Source organism: Pan troglodytes, chromosome 10 (assembly GCF_028858775.2).
Source record: "Pan troglodytes isolate AG18354 chromosome 10, NHGRI_mPanTro3-v2.0_pri, whole genome shotgun sequence".
In the NCBI taxonomy this organism is placed as follows: domain Eukaryota; kingdom Metazoa; phylum Chordata; class Mammalia; order Primates; family Hominidae; genus Pan; species Pan troglodytes.
In genome coordinates, this window is record NC_072408.2 from 16,266,016 (window position 1) to 16,292,818 (window position 26,803).

Genomic DNA, 26,803 nt, shown 5'->3' on the forward strand with positions numbered 1-26,803 from the left:
CAGGGGTGTCTGCTCCCATTGCCTGGCCTTTCTCCTCTCCCAGAGCCTGCTCCAATCTTGGGGCTGAGCCCAGGGGCCATGAATGGCAGCGGGAGGCAGACAGACTCCTGGGCAGAAGGGGGCAGGTCCCCTGTAAGACCCCACCTTCAGGCCAGGGAGGACCTGAAGGTTGGGAGCCCGGCAGTCAGTCCCTAGGACTTGCGGTGCCTCCTTTGGCCTGCCTATGGCTGCCCATGGATCAGTCAGCAGGCATTTCCTCCACCCCATAAAAGCCTCGGGCTCAGGCAGAGCAAGAGAGAGGATGGAGGGACAGGAAGACCAGTTGCAGAGAGAAGCTGCCCTCTCTGCTAATAGCAGGAGACGATGGGACAACCAGCTGCACAGAGGAACTACCCTCTCTGCTGAGAGCTTCAGAGACCTGCAGAGACGTCGGGACTACAGTGCAGAGAGGAGCAAGGAGCACCCGCTCCAGGGCCTCCTCTCTGCTGAGAGCAGTAGATGTTGGGAAGACCTGCCTACAGAGAGGAGCTACCCACTGTGGGTCTCCTCTGAGCTGTTCTAAAACTTAGTAAAGCTCATCTTCGTCTTGTCCTTCACATGTCTGGGTACCTCATTCTTATTGTGCACCCTACACTTGTTCGTGTACCTCATTCTTCCTGTCATTCTTCCTGGATGCAGGACAAGAGCTTGTCGCCAGCCACAGAAGTTTCTGGCCAGAAAATGGACACCTCAAAGCACTAGGTAATACCTTGAGTTTAAGAAATACAGAAAATACAATGAACTTAAGCTCATTAAATATATTTAAATTCATGAGTTAATGATATATTTTTTAATCTAATTGATCACATTATTTTCAATTGACGAAAAATTATGTAGACATTGTGTGCAACATGTCATTCTGAAATATTATACATTGCAGAATGGCTTCAATGGCATTTTTAACGTATTCCTCTCCATGGACTCTTTCCAAAGACTTTTAATCTAGGTTTTAGATAAAAACTGAGTTTTAAAATAGTGCGTGTATATATATTTTTTGTTTGTTTGTTTGTTTGTTTTTTGAGATGGAATCTTGCTCTAACGCCCAGGCTGGAGTGCAGTGGCACAATCTTGGCTCACTGCAACCTCCACCTCCCAGGTTCAAGTGATTCTCCTGCCTCAGCCTCCCAAGTAGCTGGGACAACAGGTGCTCACCACCATGCCCGGCTAATTTTTGTATTTTCAGTAGAGACGGGGTTTCACCATATTGGGCAGGCTGGTCTCAAACTCCTGAACTTGTGATCCACCCACCTCGGCCTCCCAAAGTGCTGGGATTACAGGCGTGAGCCACTGTGCCTGGCCATGTTTATATTTTATAAGTTCGTGTACTTTATTCCTCAAGTTTGTAATTACAATAATGCAACTGGCATAACAGAATATACCACAATCATACAGGGTGAGCATATAACTCAACTGTTAGGAGCAAAAGTATGTAGAAATATTAGAGATTATTATTAATCACAGTATTTAATATTGTACTAGTTTCATTTTCTGAAGTGGAGAATGTTATTTTATCCGGTGAATCTCTTAAGACCTAGCATTTTTACTATAACTCATTTGAATGTTATATAAAATATATTCTCTTGAAACTTTATTTCAAAACAGTAACAACTTTAGATTTCATATTTAGGACACAATGTGTATGAAGCAACTTTTCAAGTGACACAGGACTTTTTGAGAGGAAAACTTGAGTTTGCTGTTTCTTCTGTGGCTCATTTTATAAACCAAGTGAGAGGTCCTGGTAGAGGCTTAATTTTTTTCAGAAGAATGCCTAACTTACCTGCTGCCCATCTGATTTCTAAATATGGAACTATTCGACATAGCAAGTAAGAATACAGGGACTCCAGGTCTTTCAGTGGGCTGCTATCTAGCCCCCATCCAAAGCTTGACTAACAGAGGTGATGTGTATAAAATACCAGACTGCTCCAAGCCTAGAAGTTTCTTTTAAGTATGGGTGCTCCCTCCCTGTTCTTGTCTCCACCGTGGAATACAATGGACTGCAATCTGACTTTCAGCTGATCACTGCCTGAAACTTCTGTGCATAGTTCTCTGCCTGGGATTCTGCTCTCACCAGTGAGGATGCCTTAATTTTTTCTTTTACTCACCTGTCCATTTAGTCTGTATATCATCACTAGACAATGCTGAAGTGTATTAGACTTTGCTAAAAGGGTTAGAGTAATTAATTACGGAAAACATTATAACACGAGGGAAAATACAGAGCTATATGGTAAATATACCTTGTCCCGCAGTCTATGAGTAAAAGCTCTAGATACTACATTCTTTCTAGGCAGTCTGTCATGGACACACTCAGCTCCTAATCTCAGTTCCTTGTTCTCACCTTCTTCCTATCCCTTTATTAAAGCACCTCATTCTTCTCTTCTCTGCTATCTTTCCCACAAACTTTTGAGAATGTCTGTCCAGTCCTCCTAGGAATTGATTCATCTCTCCACAGCAGTACATTTTTCCTGTCTGGGTTGTTCTGTCTAGAATAATGCCAGGGAACGGCCTTTGGTAGGACACCCAGTGGTGGGCTTGGTTAGCTTTCTGGGGAATATGGACTGTGCTTTAAATTCTGTGGCAGTCCGTGGTGAGTTTAGGAGCTTGAAGCCTGGTTCCCTCTTAAGTTCTCCTCACCAGTGGTTTTGGTGTTTTATCAGCCCTTTTTTGGGTTCCCTCATAGCACAAAATCCACTCATAGCACAAAAATTCTTATAATTGGTAATAATGCAATTAAAATTTCCGATTCCTCCTGCCGATTGCAGCTCCTTGGACCGTTCTCTGCCTCACCCTAACTTCCTGCAGCTTTCGCCAGTCATTGGCCACTTAGTCTTTTGGGGGCTGGGCAGCGGCTCCGTGCACTTTGGGGTCGGGGGCGGCTTCCTAGAGCCCAGCATCCACTGGGGCTCCGAAGCCGTAGCCTGTGTCCTCCACCCACTTTGTGCCCTCATCCTCCTCCGGGGCTATGGCAGCGGCGATGCCAGCGTCCTCTGCAGGTCCGACAGGCTGCTGACGGGCACCAAGATCACCACGCAGAACATCCACGACCACTTGGTTCCTACCTGGACAAGGTGCGGGCTCTGGAGGAGGCCGGGTGAGCTGAAGGTGAAGATCCGCGACTGGGCCCCGGGGCCCCGGCAATTACAGCCACTACTTCAAGACCATCGAAGACCTGCGGGACAAGATTCTTGGTGTCACCATTGAGAACTCCAGGATTGTCTTGCAGATTGACACCCGCCGCCTGGCTGCAGATCACTTCCGAACCAAGTCTGAGATGGAGCAGTCTCTGCGAAGGAGCTTGGAGGCAGACATCAAGGCCTGCGCAGGGCGCCCGATGAGCTGACCCCGGCCAGGGCTGACCTGAAGACGCACATCCAAGGCCTGCAGGAGGAGCTGGATCACCTGGAGAAGAACCACAACGAGGAAATCAGTGCTGCGGGTGGCCAGGTCAGTGTGGAGGTGGATTCTGCTCCAGGCATTGGTCTTGCAAAGATCCCGGGCAACACCTGAAGCCAGTATGCGGTCATAGCTGAGCAGATGCCGAAGATGCTGAAGCCTGGTCACCAGCCAGACTGAGGAGCTGAGCTGGGAGGTCGCTGGCCACACGGAGCAGCTCCAGATGCGCAAGTCCGAGTCACGGACCGGTGGCGTACCCTCCGGGGTCTTGAGATTGAGCTGCAGTCGCAGCTCAGCATGAAAACCGCCTTGGAAGACCATACTGCAGGAACGGAGGCCTGCGTTGAGGCCCAGCTGGTGCGGATCCAGGCTCTGAGCAGCGGTGCCGAAGTCCAGCTGGGCAATGTGTGTGCTGACTGCCAGAGGAGGCCTGAGCAGGAGATCACTGCCGACCGCATCCTGCTCGAGCGCCAGAAAGATCCTTACAGCAACCTGCCCACCTGCAAGGTCCGCTGAGTGGTAGGCTCCTGGGCTTCAGCTCTCCTTCAGAGGGAGGATCCTGGGTAGGGGATGGGAAGGGAGGGACCCTTACTCCTGGCTCTTCCCCTTACCTGCTAATAAAATTTTATGGCCCAAGGGGGTGGGGGGAAGAATGCAATTAACTTCCAAACCAGTTTTTCTTACACCAGTTTTCTCTGGCAGAAGCTGGAGTGGGGTGACTGGGTCTGCGGGTATTTCACACTCGCTGTTACATGTTTTTGAAGTATGTGAAATCTATTCTCTTTGCTATGTATTTAGGCTCTAACTATGATAAAACCAGACCACCAGAGTACTACACACCTGGACTATACTATCTTGACTTGTAATGGGGTTTCATGAAGTGGCTTGCTTTTGAATGTTACCAGCTAGCCATAACCTCTTTCTTTCTCTCTTTCTCTTTTTCTCTTTCTTCATCAAAAGATAGTTTCAAGAAATAACCATGTTTATTACTCAAAACCTACACAGGCACATCGGGCATATCCTAGGCACTTAATAACAATCGGTATTCATTAAATGAAGAACTATATTAAATTAATTTCTTAATTTGGTGCTAAATATAAATTTTTATTGAAGGCATTCATTATCACTAGTTGATGATACATTTATTATTTCATTCAATAAATATAAATTCTGTTGGTGACTACATAAGTACAAATAAATGGTCATTACTATTTGAGGGGAGAGAGAGAGAAGAAAGTACCTTGTAATTTTTAAAATTTTTTCTAATCTTTCTCTGACTATAAAAAGTAATATATACTTATTATAAAATATATAAGTATGAAGAAAATATAAAGTAATGTGTGAGCTACCCACCAAATTCATAAACTGAAAGTATTTTCAGTATTATTGTATATAATAATATATATGAAGATGCAGGTATGGGTTTTCCTTTTTCCCATTTTACCCATTTTTTTTTCTCCCGAGACGGAGTTTCACTCTGTCGCCCAGGCTACAGTGCAGTGGCGCGTTCTGCTCACTGCAAGCTCCGCCTCCCGGGTTCAGGAGTAGCTGGGACTACAGGCGCCCGCCACCACGCCCGGCTACTTTTTTTGTATTTTTAGTAGAGACGGGGTTTCACCATGTTAGCCAGGATGGTCTAGATCTCCTGACCTTGTGATCCACCCGCCTCGGCCTCCCAAAATGCTGGGATTACAGGCGTGAGCCACCGCGCTTGGTGAACCATTTTTAAATGTACAGTTTAGTAGTGTAAAGTATATACACATTGTTGTGAGACAGATTTTCAGAGCTTTTATATCTTGCAAATCTGAAACTCTATACCTACTAAACAACCTATTAAACACTTCCCCTTTCTCCTCTTCTCTGTCCCTGGTAACCAGCGTTCTTCTTTCTGTTTTTATGAATTGGCTTGGATACTTCATATAGGTGAAATAATACAGTATTTGTCATTTTGTGACTAGCTTATTTTACTTAGCAAAATTTCTTCAAAGTTCATCCATGTTGCAGCATGTATCAGAATTTCATTTCTTTTTAAGGCTGAATAATATTTGATTGTATGTATTCATTCTTCTATTGATGGACATTTGGCTCACTTTTACTTCTTGGTTATTGGGACTAGTGCTATGACTGTGGTATATAAATATCTCTTCAAGACCATGTTTTCAATTCTTTTGGATATACACCCATAAGTAAAATTCCTGGATCATATGGTAGTTTTATTTGAATTTTTTGAGGAAACTTGACAGTGTTTTCCATAGCAGTTAAACCATTTTACAATCCCACCAACTGTGCACAAGGGTTTCAATTTGTCCCCATCCTTGCCAACACTTGTTACTTTCTGTTTTTTTTATAGCAGCCATCCTCACAGATGTGAAGTAGTATGTCATTGTGATTTTGATTTGCATTTCTCTGGTGATTGGTAATGTTGAGCACCTTTTCAATGTTTATTAGCCATTTGTATATATTCTTTAGAGAAATATCTATTCAAATATTTTGCACACCTTAAAATCTAGTTATTTGATTTTTTTTCATTGTTTAGTTGTGGGAGTTCTTTATATATTGTGGATAATAACTTCTAAATATATTCTTTGTAAAATTTTTTTTCCCATTTTGTATGTTGCCCTTCACTCTTTTGATTGTGTCCTTTGATGCACAAATGTTTTCAAGTTTGATGTAGTCCCATTTATCTTTTTTTGCTTTTGTTACCTGTGCTTTTGGTGTCATATCTAAGAAGTCATTGACAAACCCAATGTCATGAGATTATCCTGTCTGTTTTCTTCTAGAAATTTTATAGTTTTAGGTCTTATGCTTATGTCTTTAATATATTATAAGTTAAATTTTGTAGATAGTGTAAAATAAAGGTTTAACTTTCATTTCCATTGTTACCAACACCATTTGTTGAGGAGACTATCATTTTCCCAATGAGTGGTCTTGGCACCCTTGTTGAAGATCAGTTGACCATATACACACAGGCTTATTTCTAGGCTCTTTATTCTATTACGATGGTTTGTCTGTCTTTATGCCAGTGCCACACTGCTTTGATCATTGTGTCTTTGTATATGCTTTGAAATCAGGAAGTGTGAGTCTAATACCTTTATTCTTCTTCCAAAGTTGTTTTGGCTATTTCAGATTCCTCGAGATTCCGTATGAATTTGGGGATGGATTTTCTTTTTAAAAGTGAGTTTACTATACATTTTGGTCTTCCATTATTTAAATTAAAATATATGTTGGGGACAGCTTTCCATGTTAGTATATCTCTATTAAGAGGATTATACTCTTTTGAATAATTACATTTTATAATTTTATGTATATTATAATCAATCCCATAGTGATATTTAATCGGATTTTTGTTATTCTAGTTATCACTTCAATGAGCATCCTTGTTTTTGAGGTATAGTCTGTAAGGTAAGTTACTAGAGGTGAAAAAGTTAGATCAAAGGGTAAACACTAGGATGTAAATTCCACAAAGGAAAGGATGTTGTTCATTGCTGTATTCCCAGTGCCTAGAACAGTACCTAGCACGCACTGTGTACAGGTGTTTGATAAATATTCAGTTAATGATGAAAGGGTACATACTATATATATGTTTATATATTTGTGTTTTATGTATGCTTATATAAATATCAATATAATTTATATACATATATAGTTTATATACATATATATACACATTTCTAAATTTCTAAGATATAGCTCTTGAGTTGAATCTCACAAAAAATGAGAAGATATTTTCCAAGCAGACTGTGGCAGACACTGCTCATTGGCTAAACTACCCACAACATCCCTCTCTCTAGGCATCTTCAAACCAGAATGACTATGGTGCTGTTTGGGCAATGAGATATAAGTAGAAAACTGCTGGGTAGGGCTTATGGGAAACATTTGCTTTCTTAAAAAGAAGAGTTGTAGTGGGCATACCCCTGAATGTCCTTCCTTGTTCTTACTTAATGGAAAATAGATGTGATATTTAATATTTCAATGACCATCTTGAGACAGCAAAGTAACAAGCAGGGGGATGAAGGTCTGCATGTTAAGGAAGTCTGAAAGATAAAATGGGCCTTGGTCCTCATCAGCATTATTGGGCAATTCTATCAACCTTGGAACACCAACCTATGGACTTTCCTATTTGTTTAAGCAGCTGCTAGTTGCTTTTCTGTTATTTATTGCCAGAGGGATTCCAGCTGATACAAAATATTTTCAAGATAGGTCAGTGTGATAAACGACATGGGTTGTGAAACAACATACAGTGTTAAGTCACCTGCAAGTACAGAAAGGAGGTCAACTTGACTGTGGCTTAGGGATTAGGCTAAAGAGAGAGAGAGTCAGAGCCCTGTGTGCCATGTGAAAGAATCTGGATTCCATTCTGCAGGCAGTTGTGTAGATAATGAAGTGAGTTAGGCATGAGAGAAACATGATTACTCTGGCATGAATATGACACACACATTGGAGAAGGGCAATATAGTCAGCAGGAAGACCATTCAGGGGGCTAATTCAGTGTTCAGTTGGAAGAAAATGAGGGCCCAAAGTAAGATTACAACAGTGGGAAGAGTGAGAAAAATATGGATTTCAAATGTACGTGATGTGACCTAATGACTACTTTAATATATATGGGCACGTTGGAGAGAGAAGTTGTGTTACTGCAAATTATCACATCTGAAGCACCATTGAGGTAAAGGACACAATTTTCTAATAAAGTATTTAAAGAAAAAATTTCCACCTGATTAATGATTAGATGTGTATCCAATTATGAAACACTACTGATCACAAAACACATCTTGATTTCAGAGATGTGAAAAGATGTGCCTCTTTGAATGAATGAAAACTGGTATAGCTAAACTAATATTTATAGATACTGTACGCCAGGCATTGTGATAGGCACCTTGCTTATTTCACTTAGTGAACTCAAAACTTTATGAAAAAGGTGTGGGTTTTTTTTTCATTTTAGAGATAAGTAAAGGATGATTGTAGATTTCCTACTAGGGCAAGTGCTGGGTTTGTTGCTAATAACAGATAGGGAAAGTAGACATATTGAATTTGAGGTTCTTTTGAGATATCCAGTGAAGCTATTCAAGTAGGGAGCTGGGCACAGAGTTCAGAAGTTAAAGAAAAAAGTGATTAATTGGGTTCAGTCAATATTTAAAGGCTGACAATGAGCCAAGCTCTTGAATTAGGTACTGGGGATGTGTGGCAAGTAAAGCAGTCAAGTGGAGGAGATGGATATTATTTAGTCAGTTCACAAGAATTTTAATGCATATTTTGTATCAGATACTGTTCTGTGGTTAACAAAAACCACATGTTCCTGCCATTGGGGATTATACATTCCTGTGGAAGAATACAGATCAAAGTATATAAACAAATAAATTAAATAAGGTAATTCCATATGATGATAAATGCTGTGAAAGAAAAAAATGTTTCTTTTCTTCCCTGAACATCCAGGGAGATCCAACATAGATTGTGCATTCAGTCAAGACCTCTCTTATGATATGGCATTTAAGCTGGGAATTTATCCTTGCAAAAAGGGAGAGGGCAAGTTATACAGCATTATAGGCAGAGGGAAGCATGTGCTAAACTCCCCAGACAGAAATAAAGTATTCAAGATTAGAGAGAGGGCCAATGTGCTGACACATCATCACCAAAGAGGGGAAAAGTATGAGGCAAGAGAATCACGGTGAAAATAGCAATCTGGGAGCTACCTATACACAGTATTAAAAGTTGTAGAAATGAATGAAGAAAATGTAGAGTGCAAAGAACAAGCAGCATAGATCTAAATCTAGAAGAATCTCAACATTTAGAGATCTGATAAAGAAGAAGATATCCAGAAACTGGTCTGTGAAGGAGGGGCCTCAGAAGACAACAAAAAAGTGTTATTTTACAGAAATCAAAGGTAGAGATTGTTCTAGGAAGTATAGATTGTTGGGTTTAATGCTGCTGGCAAGAAGCCTGCTCTCAATATCAACCTTGGTAGAATTGGAAGGAAGTCTACGGAACTCTTCTTTCCCTGGTTAGACTTTGCCTGTCTTGGTCTCAATAACTATCATGGCAGAATTGCAGAATTGCACAAGGGACTACAGAACCCATGGTGTTGTGGAGAAGAATGCCATTTCCAATCTCTCCATCATTCCCCACCTCAAGTGCTTGACTCCGGTCTCAAGAGGGAGGCTATAATCCAGACCTCTTCGTAAGAGAAAATCAAACTAATGCCCATACACCCATACATCTCTATTTACTTCGGTTGCTACAAGAAAAAGACACCAGGTGTCTTTTTTCTTTTAGAAATTTTATTTTATTGTGGTAAGAACATTTAACATGAGATCTCCCTTTTAACAAATTGTAAGTGTACAATATATTATTGTCGACTCTAAGTACAACATTGTAGAGCAAATCTCCAGAGCTTATTTACCTTGCTTCACTGAAATTTTATGTCCATTGATTACAAACTCCCCGTTCCCTCTTCAGTTTAGCCCCTGACAACCACTGTTTTACTCTTTGATTCTATGAATTTGGCTGTTTTAGATAAATCATGTAACTGGAATCATGCAGTATTTGTCTTTCTGTGACTTATTTCACTGAGCATAATGTCCTCAAGATTCATTAGTTTTGTCGTATACAGAATTTTCTTCTTTTTAAAGAAGTTCGCCCTTTGGTGCTGGGAAGGCAACTGTTGGGATCTTCAGAGGCTGTGCAGCCAGGGGTGGAGGCAGCTGGGGAGGTCCTAGCCATGTAACCAAACCGCCATCGCTCCTCTCTTCCTCTCTTCTGCCTCTTCCTGTCTAGAAAATAACTTTTTTACTCTAATGAAAGAAAAAAGTAGCTGTGTGCCCCTCACACCCTTTCTTCCTGTGAGCCCTCTGCTCTGTGAGGAAGCCCTGGGGGCTGCTCAGCTGCTGAGGCAGCGCAGCCGAGCCCCGGCATTCCCGGGCCGCCCCACCTCTGCCTCCTTGCATCCCTTCTACCCCAGAGCCACCACCAGGGTAGGCGAGATGGCCGCCTCCATGTCCTTCGTCTCCAACTTTCTCCACAGCAAAGGGCTCACGAACGGGCAACAGCTGCAGACCTTCAGCCACAGCCTGCAGGAACTGCTGACAGAACATTATAAACATCACTGATTCCCAGAAAAGCCATACAAAAAGATCAAGTTATCTTTGTATTCGCATCAACCATGAAATGGATCCCCTGGACAGGCAGCACAGCGGATTGGACCGAGCAGTCAGGAGCTGTTCAAGCTTTTCCCAAGTGAACTCACACTCTGGGTTGGACTCACGCTCACCTCAACCTATGAGATGTCTGTCCTGCAGAATTGGAGAAGATGGCTCCATCTGTGTGCTGTATGAAAGCCCCACCAGCAGGGGGTAGCACTCAAAACAGCACCGACATACAAATGGTAGACAGCTGAATAAACTGTAAGGACGAATTTCTCTTGGGCAGAACCAGCCCTTCCAAAAACTACAGTATGATGACTGTATCAGGTTAAGATGGATCATCTTACAGTGCATGGATAAATTTGATTTTGGCTTTGGGTGGGCTCCTATTGGGGATGGATTATGGAATTTAAACCATGTCACAGCTGTGAAGATCCGGCACAAGATAGAGTGGTAAACATTTTTTTAAAAGTGACAGTGCCATAGTTTGTACAGTACCTTTCAATAATTTAATAGCCTGTGAGTCCAAGTAAATGATCACTTTATTTGCTAGGGAGTGAAGTCCTAGAGTGATTTCAGCTTCTCCCAGACATACTTAAATTTTTACATCAATTCCTTTAAAGAAAATCTGTATGTCAAAGAACCTTTCTCTGTAGTAGATCTCGCAGAGGAATTTGCACTATCACACTTGAAAATTATTGTTTACCTTTTTGGCAGCTCAATAGGGGAGCTCAACGTTTTAAACATGGTAGTACTGGAAATTTTACGACAAGACTTTTACCTAGCAAATATTTCTAAATGTACATAAAGACAAGCTAGCAAACATGACCTGGGAAAATAGTCAGACTTTGTATTGTGTTTTTGACCTTGAAAGTAGCAAGTGACCAGAATCTGCCATGGCAACGGGCTTTTAAAAAGACCCTTAGAAAGACTGTTTCAACTGTGGTGTTGGCACCAGCCAGCTCTACGTACATTTGCTAGCTTGTAGTTTTCTAAGACTGAGTAAACTTCTATTTTAGAAATTGGAGGTCTGGTTTGTAACTTTCCTGGGTAAAAGTATTTTCATCTATTTTGTGAACTTTGTTAATCATCTTTTATTTGGTAAATTATGAATGGGTATACATTTGTACAGTTCGTGTATATTGATTGTGGCAAAGTTGTATTGATTTCTATATTTTGGATGAGAAATTTTTCTTCTGTAATAAATTGTTTCTTATCTTGGCATTTAAAAAAGGCAATATTCCATTGTGCATGTGTGTGTGCATATATATGTGCATATATATATGCATGTATATATAATATGCATATACATATATACAAATATAGATGAATATATACACCATGTTTCCATAGCAGTTGCACCATTTTGCATTAACACCAACAGTATACAAAGATTCCAGTTTTCTCCACATCTTTGCCAACCACTTGTTGTCTTTTATTTGATAATAGGCATCCTGACATGTGTGAAGCGATATCTCATTGTGGTTTTGATTTGCATTTCCCTGATTAGTGGCATTGAGCATTTTTTCATATACCTATTGGCCATTTGTATGTTTTCTTTTGAAAGATGTCTACTCAGATCCTTGCCCATTTTAAAGTCATGTTATTAGTTTTTTTGCTGCTGAGTTGAGTCGTAGGAGTTGCTTATATGTTTTGGATAGCAACCCCTTGTCAGACACATGGTTTGCAAATATTTTCTACCATTCCATATGTTGTCTTTTCACTCTGTTGATTATTCCTTTGCTTTGCAAGAGCTTTCCAGTTTGACATAGTTCAACTTATTTGTTTTTGTTTTCGTTGTCTGTGATTTTGGTGTCATATCCAAGAAATCATTGCCAAGACCAAGGTCATAAAGCATGTCTTTTATTTTTTCTTTTATCAGTTTTACAGTTTCAGGCCTTACTTTTATGTCTTTAATCCACTTTGAGTTAATTCTTGTGTATGGTGTAAGATAAACATCAAATTTTATTGTTTTGCTTATGGATATACAGTTTTCTCCACACCATTTGTTGAAGGGACTATCCATTCCCCCTAGTGTATTCTTGGTACCCTTGTCAAAGACCAGTTGACCTTTTATGCGTGCATTTATTCCTGAGATCTCTATTCTGTCATTGATGTTTATCTGTCTTTATGCCAGCACCATACTGTTTTGATTACTGTGGTTTTGTACTAAATTTTGAAATTAGGAAGTATGAGTCCTCCATCTTTCTTCTTCTTTCTCAAGATTGATTTTGTTATTTGTGGTGTTTTCTCATTCCCTATAAATTTTAGGATTTCCTTTTCTATTTTTTTAAACAATACCAGTGTGATTTTGACAGGGGTTGCATTGAATCTGTAGATTGCTTTTGATATTATGGTTATTTTAACAATAGTAAATCTTCCAATCAATGAACATGGTATATATTTTTATTTAATTGTGTCTTAATTTCTTTCATCAATGTTTTGTTTCCAGACACAGGTCTTTCACTTCCTTGGAAAAGTTTTTCCTTAAGTATTTAATTCTTTTTTGTGCTATTGTAAATGGGATTGTTGTCTTAATTTCCTTTTCAGAGTTTATTGCTAGTGTATAGAAATGCAACTGATTTTTGTAAGTTGATTTTGTAGCTTGCAATCTTACTGTATTTGTGTATTAGTTTTAACAGTTTTTTAAAATGGAGCCTTTGGGATTTTTAATACATAATATAATGGCATCAGCAAACAGGAAAAAGTTTATCTCTTCCTTTCTGATTTGGTAGGCTTTAATTTATTTTTCTTGCTTAACTGTTCTGGCTAGGGCTTTGGTTCTATATTGAATAAAAGTGGCAAGAGTGGGCATCATTGCCTTGCTCCTGTTCTTAAAGGAAAAGCTTTCAACTTTTCACCGTTGAGTCTGATATTATCTATGGGCCTTTCATATATAGCCTGTATTATGTTGAGATACTCTCCTATTTATAGTTTCTTGAGAGTTTTTAACATGAAAGAATGTTGAATTTTGTCAAATGCTTTTTCTGCATGTATTTATATAATTATGTGATTTTTTTTCCCTTTATTCTGTGAATGTGGTACAAATTTATACATACTGAACCATCCTTGCATCCTGGGAATAAATACTACTTGGTCATGATGTATGATCCCTTTAATGTGCTGTTGGATTCTATTTCCTAATATTTTTTGAATATTTTTTGCATCTATATTCATCAGAGATATTGGCCTGTCATTTTTTTTTCTTGTAGTGTCCTTGTCTGGCTTTGGTAGCAGTGTGCTACTGGCCTTATAAAATGAGTTTGGAAGTGTTCTCTCACTTTTTGGAAGCATTTGAGACTGATTGGCACTTTTTTAAAAAAATGTGTATTAGAATCTACCTGTGAAGCTATCTGATCCTGGGTTTTTATTTGTTAGAAGGATTTTTGTTATTCATTAAATCTCCATACTAATGATAGGTCTGTTCAAACTTTCTTGATTGTTACTTTTGGCATGTTTTGTGTATTTGGGAATTTACACAATTCTTCTAGGTTATTCGATTAGTTGACATATTTGTTCACTTATGATCATTTTTATTTCTAAAAGAGCAGTTATAATGTATCTTCTTTCATTTCTTTTTTTTTAGTCTAAATAAGGATGTGTTCATTATTTTTTTCAAAAAACCCACTGAGCCTCTTTGATTTTTTTCTTTTCTTGTTTTATTTATTTCTTCTCTAATTTTTGTTATTTCTTTCTCTCTGCTAATTTTGAGCTTAGTTTGTTCTTTTTCTAGCCTCTTGAAGTATAAATTTGGGTTGATTATTTTAGATCTTTGTTCTTTGTTAATGTAGGTATTTATCACAGTAAACCTCCTTAATAGTGCTTTTGCTGAATACCATAATTTTAGTGTTTTTTATTTTTGTTTTCGTTTGTATTAAGGCACTTTAAATTCCTTCTTGATTCCTTCTTTCACTCAATGACTTTTCAAGAGTCTGTTGTTTAATATCTATGTATTTTTTATTTTTCCAGTCTTCCTTCTGTTATTGATTTATAGTTTAATTTTGTTGTGGCCAGAAAGACACTTGGTGTGATTTCAATCTTTCTAAATTTGTTATAACTTATTTTGTGACTTAATATGTGACTTATCCTGGAGAAGGATCTGAGTGCACATGAGAAGAGTATGTATTCAGCTGCTGTTTGGTGGAATATTCTGCATATGTCTGTTTGGTCCATTTGGTCTATTGTGTTATTCAAGTCTGCTGTTTTCTTATGGATACGGATTTCTGTCTGAATGATGTATCCATTATTGCAAATAGTATTGAAGTCTCCTACTATTATTTTATTGCTCCCTATTTCTCTTTTCTGTTTTTCCAATGTTTGCTTTATATATTTAGGTGTTCTACTGTTGGATGCATATATAATTGTAATTGTTATATATTCCTGTTGAATTGACCCTTTTATCATTATAAAATTTCCCTTTTGGTCTCTTGTAACAGTTTTTAACTCAGTCTATTTTATCTGATATAAGCATAGCCACTCCTCCTGTAAGAGTTAAAGAAAGAGGAAAGAAACATGAAAAATGGCTCAACAGTCAAAGACAGGTTTATTTTGGAGAATAAACCTGAGAGGGGATTCTGACAAATTTTTGGTCAGGACCACTCTCTCTTACAGACTAAGAGTATTTAAGGGTTTTAGGGTAAGAGAGCTTATCACAGGCTTGGAATGTTTCTGTGTGGAGGAGAAGTTTATTGCGGGGTTGGAATGTCTCTGTTCAGAGGGGAAGTTATCTTGGGGCTGCATCTCTCTGGCCGGAGAGGAGGTTATCTTGGGATGGGCATGTCTCTGGCTGGGGAGGGGTTTATTTTCGTGTTGGAATGTTTCTGGTCAGAGATGTCATTTGTGGTTTATGGTCATGCTGACATTAGCCATTAGGCTGATGCCCTTTGGGGCAGTTTTTGGGTAGTTGTCTGTGAAATGGCCATGATCCTGTCAGTTAAAAATCTTTGGAAAAGATTAATTAGGCAGGGTAAGAACATTAGTCCTAGGCATAGTATTAGGGGGGAGCCCAGGAATGGGATGACCCATGCTATGGTTTTTTTCCCAAATCAAGAATCCATTTGGTTGTTTTGGAATTCCCTTAGCTTTTTGGCCCTTTCTTTAAGTTATTTAGCAGTGTTTCTTACTCGGCCCAATTGGTTGAGATAGAAGCAACATTCCTTACCTAATGAGAGGCAGAGGCACATGTTTGGAAAGGGCCACGTGTTATTTTCTGCCAGTAACCGTTATTAAAAAATAAATCATGGTAGGAATGGTTTGCATTATTATACTTGGTTTAATTATTTGCATACAGTGCAGCAAGAATAATTATTTGTTACCTAGGCCTTTTAAACTGGCATTGATGGAATTTTGTTCCTTAGAAGGAATCTGAGATAAGTACCTTTTAAAGATAAAGGTACAGTCATGGAATTGTACCATTAAATACCTATGAGTTGGGTGAATTCCTCTCCTCCTGAGGTTCCAAGGTAACTTGGGGGTCCTGGCCTGTCAGAAAGTGACATTCTTTACTTACCACAGGTCAGAAACCCTGTACAGGGACTGTGCACATAAAATATGAGGCCAGTTTCCCAAGAGCTTTATTGGCTCCATAAGTCAAGTTTGATTCCTTAAAGGACAGCACACCTCTCCAGTCAAAGCCTTGGTAAAATAACCAGTTTTTCAAATCGTGTTCTGTTACAAAATAAAACAGATTCTTATTGCACTGATGCAAATAACTATATTGCCATAACTTAAATATACTCAAAAAGTAAAAAAGATTACTTCAGTCTCTAGGGGACCAAAAACAAGACAACAATTGTTTATGGATGACAAAAAGTTTTATAGTAGCCATAAAGTTACAATTGACAAGAATATCTGTTACCTTTGTGGCATGCAATATTTTAACATAACAATTATAATTATTACTGATAACGTACACTAAGATATATCAGAAATATAGGAGTCTCTTATAACTTTGGAACACATACCAATAACATATGTATACAAATATAGCCCAAAGAAAGCCAAACACCATTTTATATTTGACAATGCTTCCTGTATGATTTTATACCAAATAAGCCAAACCTTTATATTAGTGTGCTACTAATGTTAAACTCAATTTTTAATAGAACCTTGTAGATACATTTACCCGACTTTAATGTTTGACCATAAGGTAAGATTTCTATAGACCCTTTTTAACCCTTTATAATTTTTGTTAAAGAGCAGGTTAGTGCTTTAAGAGAAACCAAACCCACTGTGCTTTTATTTTAATGTCAGTTTACAGAAAAACTGGATGATACTCCTTCAACTTTAGCCAATATATTTACACACAGAATTTCCTTTACAATTAACCTTCCAAAACTTGCTTAAACCTTCATTTTTATTTTATTCAACTTAAAACAATTCTTTAACCTTTTAATCTAGGTAAAAATCCACATTCTCATGCCTCCTTATAATCTTTTTACCAAATGTATATGTAAACTGTTTTTTCAATAGTCTTAAATACATGTTACACTGTTAACTTTTAGCAACCTTTACTTTTGTTGGTAAGTTTGGGATTTTAATTATGTACTAGGTGGAGAGCCTAGGACCCAGACAGAAGTTCAGATAAGGTCCGACTTATTCCAGCATTTAACTCCATGTGTCCTAGGTCTTACCTAGCTGCAAAGCAGGCAAGTTGTACAGCTAAGAGTTATATGGCATTTTATAAAGCATTCAGGAGTCCTAATCACTTTTAAATTGTACAACATTTCTTGCATAAATTCCCTTTTATAAATTTTTTCATGACTTACATGGACAGTCTCTGACATGCCTCGACTTTGTTGTAAACATCTCTCTCTTTAAACAACTAGTTAATTTACTTCAGGACAGGAATTTACCATATATGATTCTTTTTTGTATAAATTCTCTTTTCTTTAATATCAAAGATGATAACAGTCCTTTCCCAAAGCAAACTTCCTTCATGTCTGTGCACTAGACTGCCTAAGGCCACAAAATTAGAAGTTAGGGTATTTCACTAAATAGTTCAAGATGAAGCTATCTTTATTAAACCAATATTAATGTTTCATTTATTAAAAAATTACACAAGCAAAGATTATTCTGTTTGGGCTGAGTTATAGTTTTGTAGACTCTATGCCAAATTTTGACACCTAATAGTATTTGGCAGAGATAAGTATGAAATTGCTTGATTAATAAATGCAAACAAAAATGTATGCTGGCAACTCTTAAAACATTTCTAATTTTACTGTGCCAGTAAGTTTTAAAGATTAAAGTCACGTGAACTGAAAGGTCCCATAGCTTTTACTTTTCCCCTAAAAATATTTGATTTAAGCACTTATTTTTCTTAGGCCAGTTAATTAGAGCTTTTTAAATAGACATTGCACACCTAACACATATATAGCCACACAGACAACCAGAAGAAAATCCAGTAGTTATAAGATTTTTTTTCTAATTTTCCAATTGGATAATTGGCCTTTGGGTGAGGCCCTTTAAGAACAGGGCTAGGAAAATAATTTCCAGGGCCTAATAAACAAGTAAAGCTAGGAGACAAAGACAGATTTTGAGAGGTACTTATTTACCTCTAATTCCAGGGGTTCCATAAGGAAAACAAAGGTTTTTCCCCAAATGGGATTTGTGGCAACTTTTCTGTTTTCCCAAGGAATCCCAGGCCACCAGAAGTCATTTTAGGGTCTTTAATACCTGCACCAAGAGTGGCAAGAAAGAATGCAGAAAAGTAATTCAGTTGACTGGGAAAAAACCTTTTCCAGGAAAACAAGATTTATGAAGAGAAAAACATAAAGGCCTTTGAATATACTCATAGCTTGGACATCAATTTTAATTAAGCTGGGTGCTCTTTTTCATCAGGGGTGAGGGTTGAGTTTAGAATTATATAAATAATATGCCAAGTTAAATTAAAGGATTGGGTTATGTGCAGGAATTCCCTGTGATAATGAGAGGGATTTTCAGAGAAAGATCCAAGGTGCTGTTTAATCTGTGACAAATCAGACATGGAGAAAGGGACATGAACACGAGCAATACCTTCGACCCTAGCCACTTCCCAGAGTAGGAGAAAGGCAGAGGTGGTTTGACTGGTTGAAGCAGTTTTTGAATGAGTAACAGGTGGAGAAGGAGGAAGAGTGGAGTTTGGGGCTGAGGGTTCGGACAGGCAAGAAGTGGATCCAGGGGGATGAGGATAGAGAGGGCATTCATCTGTAGGGTCAAAAGGGGTTTCAGAGGAAGGGGTTTAGAAGGAAGGAATTTCAGAGGAAGGAGAAACCTGGGGAGGGTTTTATTAAGAAGGATTTCATGAGGGGTGCAAGCTTGACACAGGGAGGGTCAGGATCTTAGGTAGAAGAAAGCCTGAATATTCAGGCAAGAACCTCCTGCCATTTGCTGTTCCTGGTTATAAAGTTGTCAAGGTCCCTGAGAATTTGAAAAATCAAAGGTGCCATTTTCGGGCCATTAGCTGTCATTATCTAATTTGCACTGGGGCCCGGCCACGTTGCAATAAAAAGCCAAACACTTTGGCTTTATGCTTCCCATAAGCCAAGTTTGGCAAGGCTGTGAAGGAGACAGCCCAGTGGAGAGGACATAGGAATTTTGGGTTGTTGAGCACCTATGTGGACTGGTAAGAAGAAGCCTAGGGTGTCTGTTTTTGTTCTAGGTGTCCCCAGACAAAAGACAGAGACCCAGAATCCTCTTTCTAAAGAGAACAATTAAGCTGAGAAGAAACTGGGTGTCCCCAAGATTTCTTCTAGCCTAGTCCCACTGGTCCTCTGAGGATCAGGATGGCATACCTGACTTTCCCGGGTACCATGAGAAAGTCAGGGGAAGGCAGATCTTACCAGTTGGCTGGATTAGTGTCCAATATTGGATGTTCCAGTTGGAATTGGCAAAGGGCCTCTTGAACCAGAGCACATGAGGAAGAGAGAGAGAGAGAGAGAGACAGAGAGAGAGACAGAGAGAAAAGAAAGTGAGGATGAGGGAGGAGGAGGGGACAAGGGTTAGAGAGCAAAATACCCACTGTGGGTGGTCAGAAGTGGTCAGGTCTCAGGACTCTGAGACCTGAGAGTTTTGAGAGCCCACTGGAGAGTAGCCCCAGCCTGAGCCTCACAATTCCCTTCAGGTTAGTTGTTCTGCTCATGTAAATCACTTGAAAAGTGAAGTAAGAGGCAAGATGGGGTGGTTGGCCAGAGACTCTCAGGATCCAGTGGGATAAGCTGCCACTGCCCACTGCTTCCTGGGTTGCAAGAGAGCCTCTACCCACAACACCTGTCCTGGGTTTTGGCACCAAATGTAAGAGTTAAAGAAAGAGGAAAGAAACACGATTAGTGGCTCAACAGTCAAAGACAGGTTTATTTTGGAGAATACCCCTGAGAGGGGCTTCTGGCCAATTTTAGTCAGGACCACTCTCTCTTACAGACTAAGAGTATTTAAGGGTTTTAGGGTGAGAGAGCTTATCACAGGCTTGGAATGTTTCTGTGTGGAGGATAAGTTTATTGTGGGGTTGGAATGTCTCTGATCAGAGGGAAAGTTATCTTGGGGCTGACATCTCTCTGGCCAGAGGGGAGGTTATCTTGGGGCAGGCATGCCTCTGGTCGGGGAGGGTTTATTTTCGTGTTGGAATGTTTCTGGTCAGAGATGTCATTTGTGGTTTATGGTCATGCTGACGTTAGCCATTAGGCCGATGCCCTTTGGGGCAGTTTTTGATTAAGGGGAACTTTAAAATGCCAGTGCTTGTCCAAGATGATGATACTCCTGCCCTGTCACATACTCTCTTGTGATTACCATTTGCATGGGATATCTTTTTCATCCCTTCAGTTTCAGCCTATGTGTGTTCTTAAATCTAAAGTAAGTACCTTGTATGTAGAATATATTTGGGTCTGTTTTTTTAACCTTTCAGTCACTATATGTGTTTTCATTGGGAGGTTTACTCAATTTGCATTTAAAGTAATTGTTGATAGCGGAAGATTTATTATTGCCATGTTAGTTGTTTCATGTTAGCCTTGTAATTATTTTGTCTGTCTTTTCCTCTCTTGCTGTCTTCCTTGTGTTTTATTGTTTTTTTGTGTACCAATATACTTTGATTTTTAAATCTCTGTCTTTTGTGTAACTTTTATAGACTTTTTGGGGTTACCTTGGAGTTTACACAAAATATCTTGTAGTTATAGCAGTCTGTTTTAAGCTGATAACAACTTCAGTTTAATCACATACAAAAACTTTGCCCTTTATCATCTGTCCCTACACACCTTATTTTTGTGAAAATTGATATCTATTTTATGTTTTAAAACATATTTTAGTTTGTTATTTTTAATACTTTTCTCTTTTAACTTTTAACTAGAAGTAAAAGTGACTTACTAGCATTACAGTAATACAGTATCATGTGTTTTTCTTTATATTTGCCTTTGCCAATCAGTTTCATACCTTCTCTTGATATTGTGTTGTTGTTTAGTGTCCTTTTCTTTCAGTTGAAAAACTCTCTTTAGCATTTCTGGTAAGACAAATCTAGAGGTGATGAACTCCCTCAGCTTTTGTTTGTCTGAGAAAGTCTTTATTACTCCTCCATTTTTGATGGACAGGTTTCCCAGGTATAGTATTCTTGGTTAGCAGGTTTATATTATTTTACCACTGTGAATAATTTCACTGCCTTCTGGACTGCAAATTTCTGCTGAAAAACCAGCTGATCATCTTATCAGGCATCTTGTCTATCTTACAAGTCACTGTTCTCTTATTGCTTTGAAAATTCTCTTTTACTTTTGATAATTTAATGATTATGTATTTTTATGTGGATTTCGTTGGGTTCATCTTACTTAGTTATTTTTGAACCTGGATTCCATTTCCTTTTTCAGATTGAGAAGGTTTTAGTCATTACTTCTATGAATAAGTTTTTTCTTCCTTTCTCTTTCTATTCTCCTTTTCTGACTCTCATAATTTGTATAATGGTCAATTTGATGGTGCTGCGTAAGTTCCTTAGGTTTTCTACACTTTTTATTTCTTTGTCTTTTTTGCTCTTCTGACTGAACTACTTCCAATGACTGGTATTCAAATTAATTGATCTTTTCTTCTGCTTTATCTAGTTTGCTACTGAACTCTTATAGTGAATTTTTAAGTTACTGTGTTCTTCAGCTCTATGATTTCTGCTTGGTACTTTTTGATACTTTTTATGGTTTTGTTGAAATTCTCACTGCTCATACATTGTTCTTTTGACTTCAGTGAGCATCTTTATGAGAATTATTTTGAATTCTCCATAAAGTAAATCACATAATTCCATTTCATTAGTGTTAATTTCTAGAATGTATTTTGTTCCTCTTTAAAGGAATATCTTTGCCTAATTCTTCATTTTCTTTGACTCTCCGTGTTGTTGCCTCTGCATTAGACAAAGGAAGGCACCTCTCCCATTCTTCACGGACTAGTCTTGTATAGGAGAAGGTTCCTATCAATCAGCCTTGTTGGAGGTTGTGGGAGATTCTAACAATCCTTTCTCTTCTCAGGGAGAAGCAGGAAGCTGTGGTTCTTGTCTGCTTGTTTTGTGATGAGCTAGGGGAGTTATAGTGTTCACCACTTCAAATCAATGCTGTCTTTCTCCCCCAGGCAGCCAGTCTGTGCTGGACCCATCAGAGCTCCCTGACTGGCAAGATAGGTGCCAATTCTTTGGTCAGCCACAGAGAAGTTGGAGTTTTGGATGCATGGATCAACTCTTTCTTTTCCCAGGCGGAAGTTGAGAGCTGGGATTTAAAAAATCCATTTACTGTCTGCTAGCAAGGGGAAGGATTAATGGCATCTAGCATTCCAAGCTGCCACCTCCTTTCTTCCAAGGTGGGGCTAGACTGTGCAGACTCATCTGAGCTCCCTGACTGGCAAGGCAGATGTCAGTTGTTTGGGTATCTACAGAAAAGTTAGGGCATTAGACACATGGATCAACTCTTTCTCTCCCTAAGGGAAAGCTGAGAGCAGGAAATTTTTTGTCCACACACTCTCTGCTGACCAGGGAGAAGGATCTATAGTGCCTACCAGTCCAACTTGCCATCTTCATTCTCCTTCAAGCAGCTAGACTGTGCTTGTCCTGTCAGAGCTCTATTACTGGCAAGATAGAAACCAATTCTCTGGGGGGAAACCTCAGAAAAGTTAAGATGTGTGAAGTAACCCCTTCTCTCCCCTAAGAGAAGCTGGGAGCTAGGGGGCCTCTTTCTAATTGTGTTGTGCAATGCTGGGAGTGTTCTGAATCTTCTTTTTTCTGTTTTTTAGCCTCTCATAAGCCATAGCATGTCCTGAATCTTATTGGCTTCGGTGAGTCTGCTTTTGCATTTGTTTAGGATACAGGAGTCTTTCAATTAGCCTTTGAATTTCTCACAAAGGGAATTTGTCCATGATTGTTACTAAATTGGTGTTCATGTGTGGGACAGGGGGGAAGCCTGGGGGAAGACCAGGGTTTCCTACTCTGTCATCTTGCTGACTTCACTTCTCCACTCATGTATCTTTCATCAGCCAGTTTCTTACTGTCTTATGGCTCCACTCTAGTATATCCACCCACCATTCTTCTATGACTCCTTGAACCCTTCAAGCTAAGTCTTCTGGAACTCAGAACCTATTATTAGCAAAATATCTTACAGCCTTCTCCAAATGTTGCCTTTATGTTTGAATTTGAAGCATATCTTCCTATCGAGACCTTGACTTGTTTTATGTCTCCATTAAGAGGTGACCAGTTTTTTTTTTCTCCCACACTACATTTATCCCTGTTTCTGTAGATAGGATAATGTCATTCTTGCCTCTTCTCAAATACTTGATTTTTTTTCCCTCCATAAAAGGCATTAACTACTTTCAAGCCATTTGATTTTACCATCTGCTATACCCTTGTTTATTTTTAAATGATGTTTAAAAATTACTTTAGAAATTATTTTAAGCAGATAAAATTGTATATATTTACCATGTACAACAATGTTTTGAAATATATATTCATTGTAGAATGGTTAAGTCAAGCTAATTAACATGTACATTACTTCATATAGTTGTCATATGGTTAAACTCTATTCCTTTGCATTTTTCAAGAATACAATATGGTTAACTGTAGCCACCATGTCTCTTTCTATTAAAATAATCTATAGGATGCAGGTTACTCCTCTTTTATTCTTTGAAGATTTTAACCCTTGAGTCACTGCATCCTCACCACTGTTACTTTTATCTTTAAACTTATTAATTTTATTATCCATGTTTGTAGATGGTTTATCTAAATCCTTCGCTCTCATCTCTTTATTTTTTTAATCCACATAATAATCTTATCCTAAAATGCACTTTAATTATCAATTCTTTCAATATTAGTTTTTCCTATAACAGCACTTCTCCTCATCTCAAACATCTCTTCTGATGTCTCTTCTTCTAATCTTCTGACCCTTCTAGTCCAGTTATATTACCACGTTTATATTATCTATCATCCCCTTATGTTCTCACCTTCCACCTTTCTCAACTGAATTTTCATTCAATTTCTTTACCTGCAACCTCCACTCTGCTTTCCTACTAGAATGCTAACCTATTAGAATCCAACCTTTGCACCAAAATTAAACAGAAAGAATATAACTCATCATGTGAACATGTTATTAATGTCTGATGAATGAATGATGCAACAAGTGATAGTTTGACCAGAAGTACATATTTATTCAGCAAATCTTTTTAGTGTCTATTTTATAGAGACAAATAACTCCATTCCTTCTAAGTAAATGTATAGGACAGAGAATCCACCAAAATATACAGCCTGTATGGTCCTCAAACATTTCCATGCTCTGTATCTATGGAGAAAAGAAAAACGTAAGGGGGTTGTATGGTTTCCTGAGGAGCATTCAGTTGAGTGTGGGCAGCAGAGTGAGCTTATGCAGGGTCAGCAAACTTTGTGAAAGGCCAGATGGTAATTATTTTAGGTTTATATGCCATATGGTCTGTCATGACTAATCAGCACACAAAGGCAGCCATAGCCAATGTTAATAATAAGTGTGGCCATGTGCCAATAAAGCTTCATTTACAAAATTAAGTGTAAGGCTAGATTTGGTTTTAGGTGTGTGATTAGTTGACCATTGTGTTGAAGGAAGCCCAATTCGCTGTGAAGTGAAACGTCGCTTTTAGAGATAGCTGTCCTACAAATAAACAAAGCTTATTGACTTTTCTGGGAGTGAATATCTGAAATTGGAGAGTCCGCTACAGAATAGGCATGCTACGCCACAGTTTTGTCTTGGTGTGAGGACATGCCATGTGGATTGTCTCAGATGTAGGAAAAGCCTTGTAGAGAATTTAAAATGCAGGGGCCCTTGGAGAGTGGGTTAATGCCATCTAGTACTGGTCATAAGCTGTGAACTCTTACCTGTGCTGCAGGGGGCGATATACTCAGCAACCACAGACTCATCTGAAAGATAACGTTGGGTGAAGGAAGAAACGAAAGATCTATGAACTAGGGACCATGCTAAATCTGTCTAGTCACTTTACTATTGGAGAAAAGCATGCCCTATCAGAATTGTCAAAACTTCATGTAAATAGGCAAGAATTAAACAGGATCATTAACATATTTATATTCTCTTTCCCTGAGACTGGAGATGGGGACTGAAGCCTGTTCAGATGGCAGCTGTTCAAATTTTAAATTCTTGGGAAGATGATCATAATTGCACTAACCTGTAGTTCTCTCTTCCATGACCTCTCTGCTTCTATTCACTTTGTTCAGCTTGCTCCCTTAATTACTTTTCTAAGATTATTGTTCCAGCTTGAAACACTCCTCCTACTTCTATAGACCCCCAAAACTCCACTCATCCTCTAGGATCCAAATCAGATCTTTCTTCCTGTTTGTTCTTCCTGAGCACCAGCCTTCTGTGCTGTTTTTGCCTCTCAAACTTATTGCTTAGCTCACTAACACTCATTTGTCACTAATAGTCTTTCCTGTTATGTAATATTTTTATCTGTATTATGTTATCTATGTCTCTAAACTACTTGAAAGCAGTGACTATATATTATCATTCTTTTTAATGCTTAAGTTTCTGACTCAAGAAACACTAATTGATAAATTTGTTCAGTAAGTTTTTTTTTTTTGTTTTGTGTTGTTTTTTCTTTTTTTTGAGACGGAGTCTCGCACCGTCACCTGGGCTGGAGTGCAATGGCGTGATCTCGGCTCACTGCAACCTCTGCCTCCCAGGCTTACATGATTCTCCTGCCTCAGCCTCCAAAGTAGCTGGGATTACAGGCACACACCACCACACCCGGCTAATTTTTTGTATTTTTAGTAGAGGTGGGGTTTTGCTATGTTGGCCAGACTGCAGTAAGTCGTTTTTATAGTGTACATCTTGGAGGAAAGAAACAAAAGATTAATGTTGACTAAGTGGGCTAAGAAGAGGATCAACTGTCACAACAGGATCCATTTCTTGGCTCTGGTTAAGATTGTTTCATTTTTCTTTCACTCACCTGTCTCATAGTAATCATAGACTTTAACAATTGCTGGCTTCAAGTCTCCTACTGGGATGTCTTGCAGAACCATGAAGGAAAAACTTAGCGTCTGATTTGTCACCTGAAAGGAAAAGTGGGAGTAATCAAGAACCTAGAAAGCCTCCTTCTTTCTCCCATGAGCAAAACATATTCTTATTGTTCTTTGACTCTTTTTCACCAGTGTCTTTAGGTGAGCAGACATTTGTGGACGTCAAGACGGGTTTTAGAATGCATCCTTGGGAACTCTATTTACAGTCAACAAATTTTCACAGATTTTCCTCTAAACAACTGAGCCAACCCTATTCTTTTGTAGTCCCTTGTTATGAGATTAACTCTCTGGTCCCATGTGAATGTGTTCTAAGCTGGAGAAACATGGTTTCATACAATCTGTAATTAAAACGATGAAGTATTCTTTCTGTTTGGATACATAAAACATTTTCTTTGTTTTATGGTCATATTTGAAAATATTCATAAAATCCTCATTTTATTTTATGGTGACATTTTAGAATGTTAACATTATCATTAGGCAACCACTGGGGTCATATTTATTCATTTTGTGGAGGTGGTCTTTAAAATAACAGGAATGCATGATAAGCTTTAGTCCTATTGATTTATCACTTCAAGTTTAATGTTTATTCATATCGTCAGGGAGTGGGGCCTTTAAAACAACAGGAATACACCTTGTTTTAAAAGTACACCTTTTTTCTATTGATTTTATACTTTAAATTTCATAGAAATATTCATATTCCAATGTTAACACAATTAAAAATAGAACAGAACACTACATGGAGTTCAAAGGTTTCCCCTCTTATTCT

At 38.7% G+C, this 26,803-nt stretch overlaps 2 protein-coding genes and 1 pseudogene across 4 annotated transcripts in view; 2 read left to right on the forward strand and 1 right to left on the reverse strand.

Moving 5' to 3' along the window:
• The first annotated feature begins 301 nt into the window (after positions 1–301).
• Positions 302–26,803, forward strand: part of KLRG1 (killer cell lectin like receptor G1) — a 135,671-nt gene continuing 109,169 nt past the window's right edge. The window contains 7 exon segments of the mRNA XM_063785366.1: positions 302–537; positions 2,799–3,104; positions 3,145–3,344; positions 3,347–3,568; positions 3,571–3,591; positions 3,594–3,665; positions 3,668–3,936. Of these exon segments, the coding sequence (XP_063641436.1) occupies positions 302–537; positions 2,799–3,104; positions 3,145–3,344; positions 3,347–3,568; positions 3,571–3,591; positions 3,594–3,665; positions 3,668–3,936 (1,326 nt within the window).
• LOC100614615 (protein BTG1-like) lies at positions 3,946–11,020 on the forward strand (annotated as a pseudogene).
• PZP (PZP alpha-2-macroglobulin like) overlaps positions 24,162–26,803 on the reverse strand; it is a 61,061-nt gene continuing 58,419 nt past the window's right edge. For all 3 annotated transcript variants that reach the window (XM_009424789.5, XM_520824.7, XM_063786272.1), the window contains 3 exons: positions 25,968–26,070; positions 24,883–24,924; positions 24,162–24,316 (listed from right to left, as the gene is read on the reverse strand). In XM_009424789.5, coding sequence (XP_009423064.1) covers positions 24,294–24,316; positions 24,883–24,924; positions 25,968–26,070 — 168 coding nt within the window. In that variant the 3' untranslated portion in view covers positions 24,162–24,293. The remainder of the gene's footprint in view (positions 24,317–24,882; positions 24,925–25,967; positions 26,071–26,803) is intronic.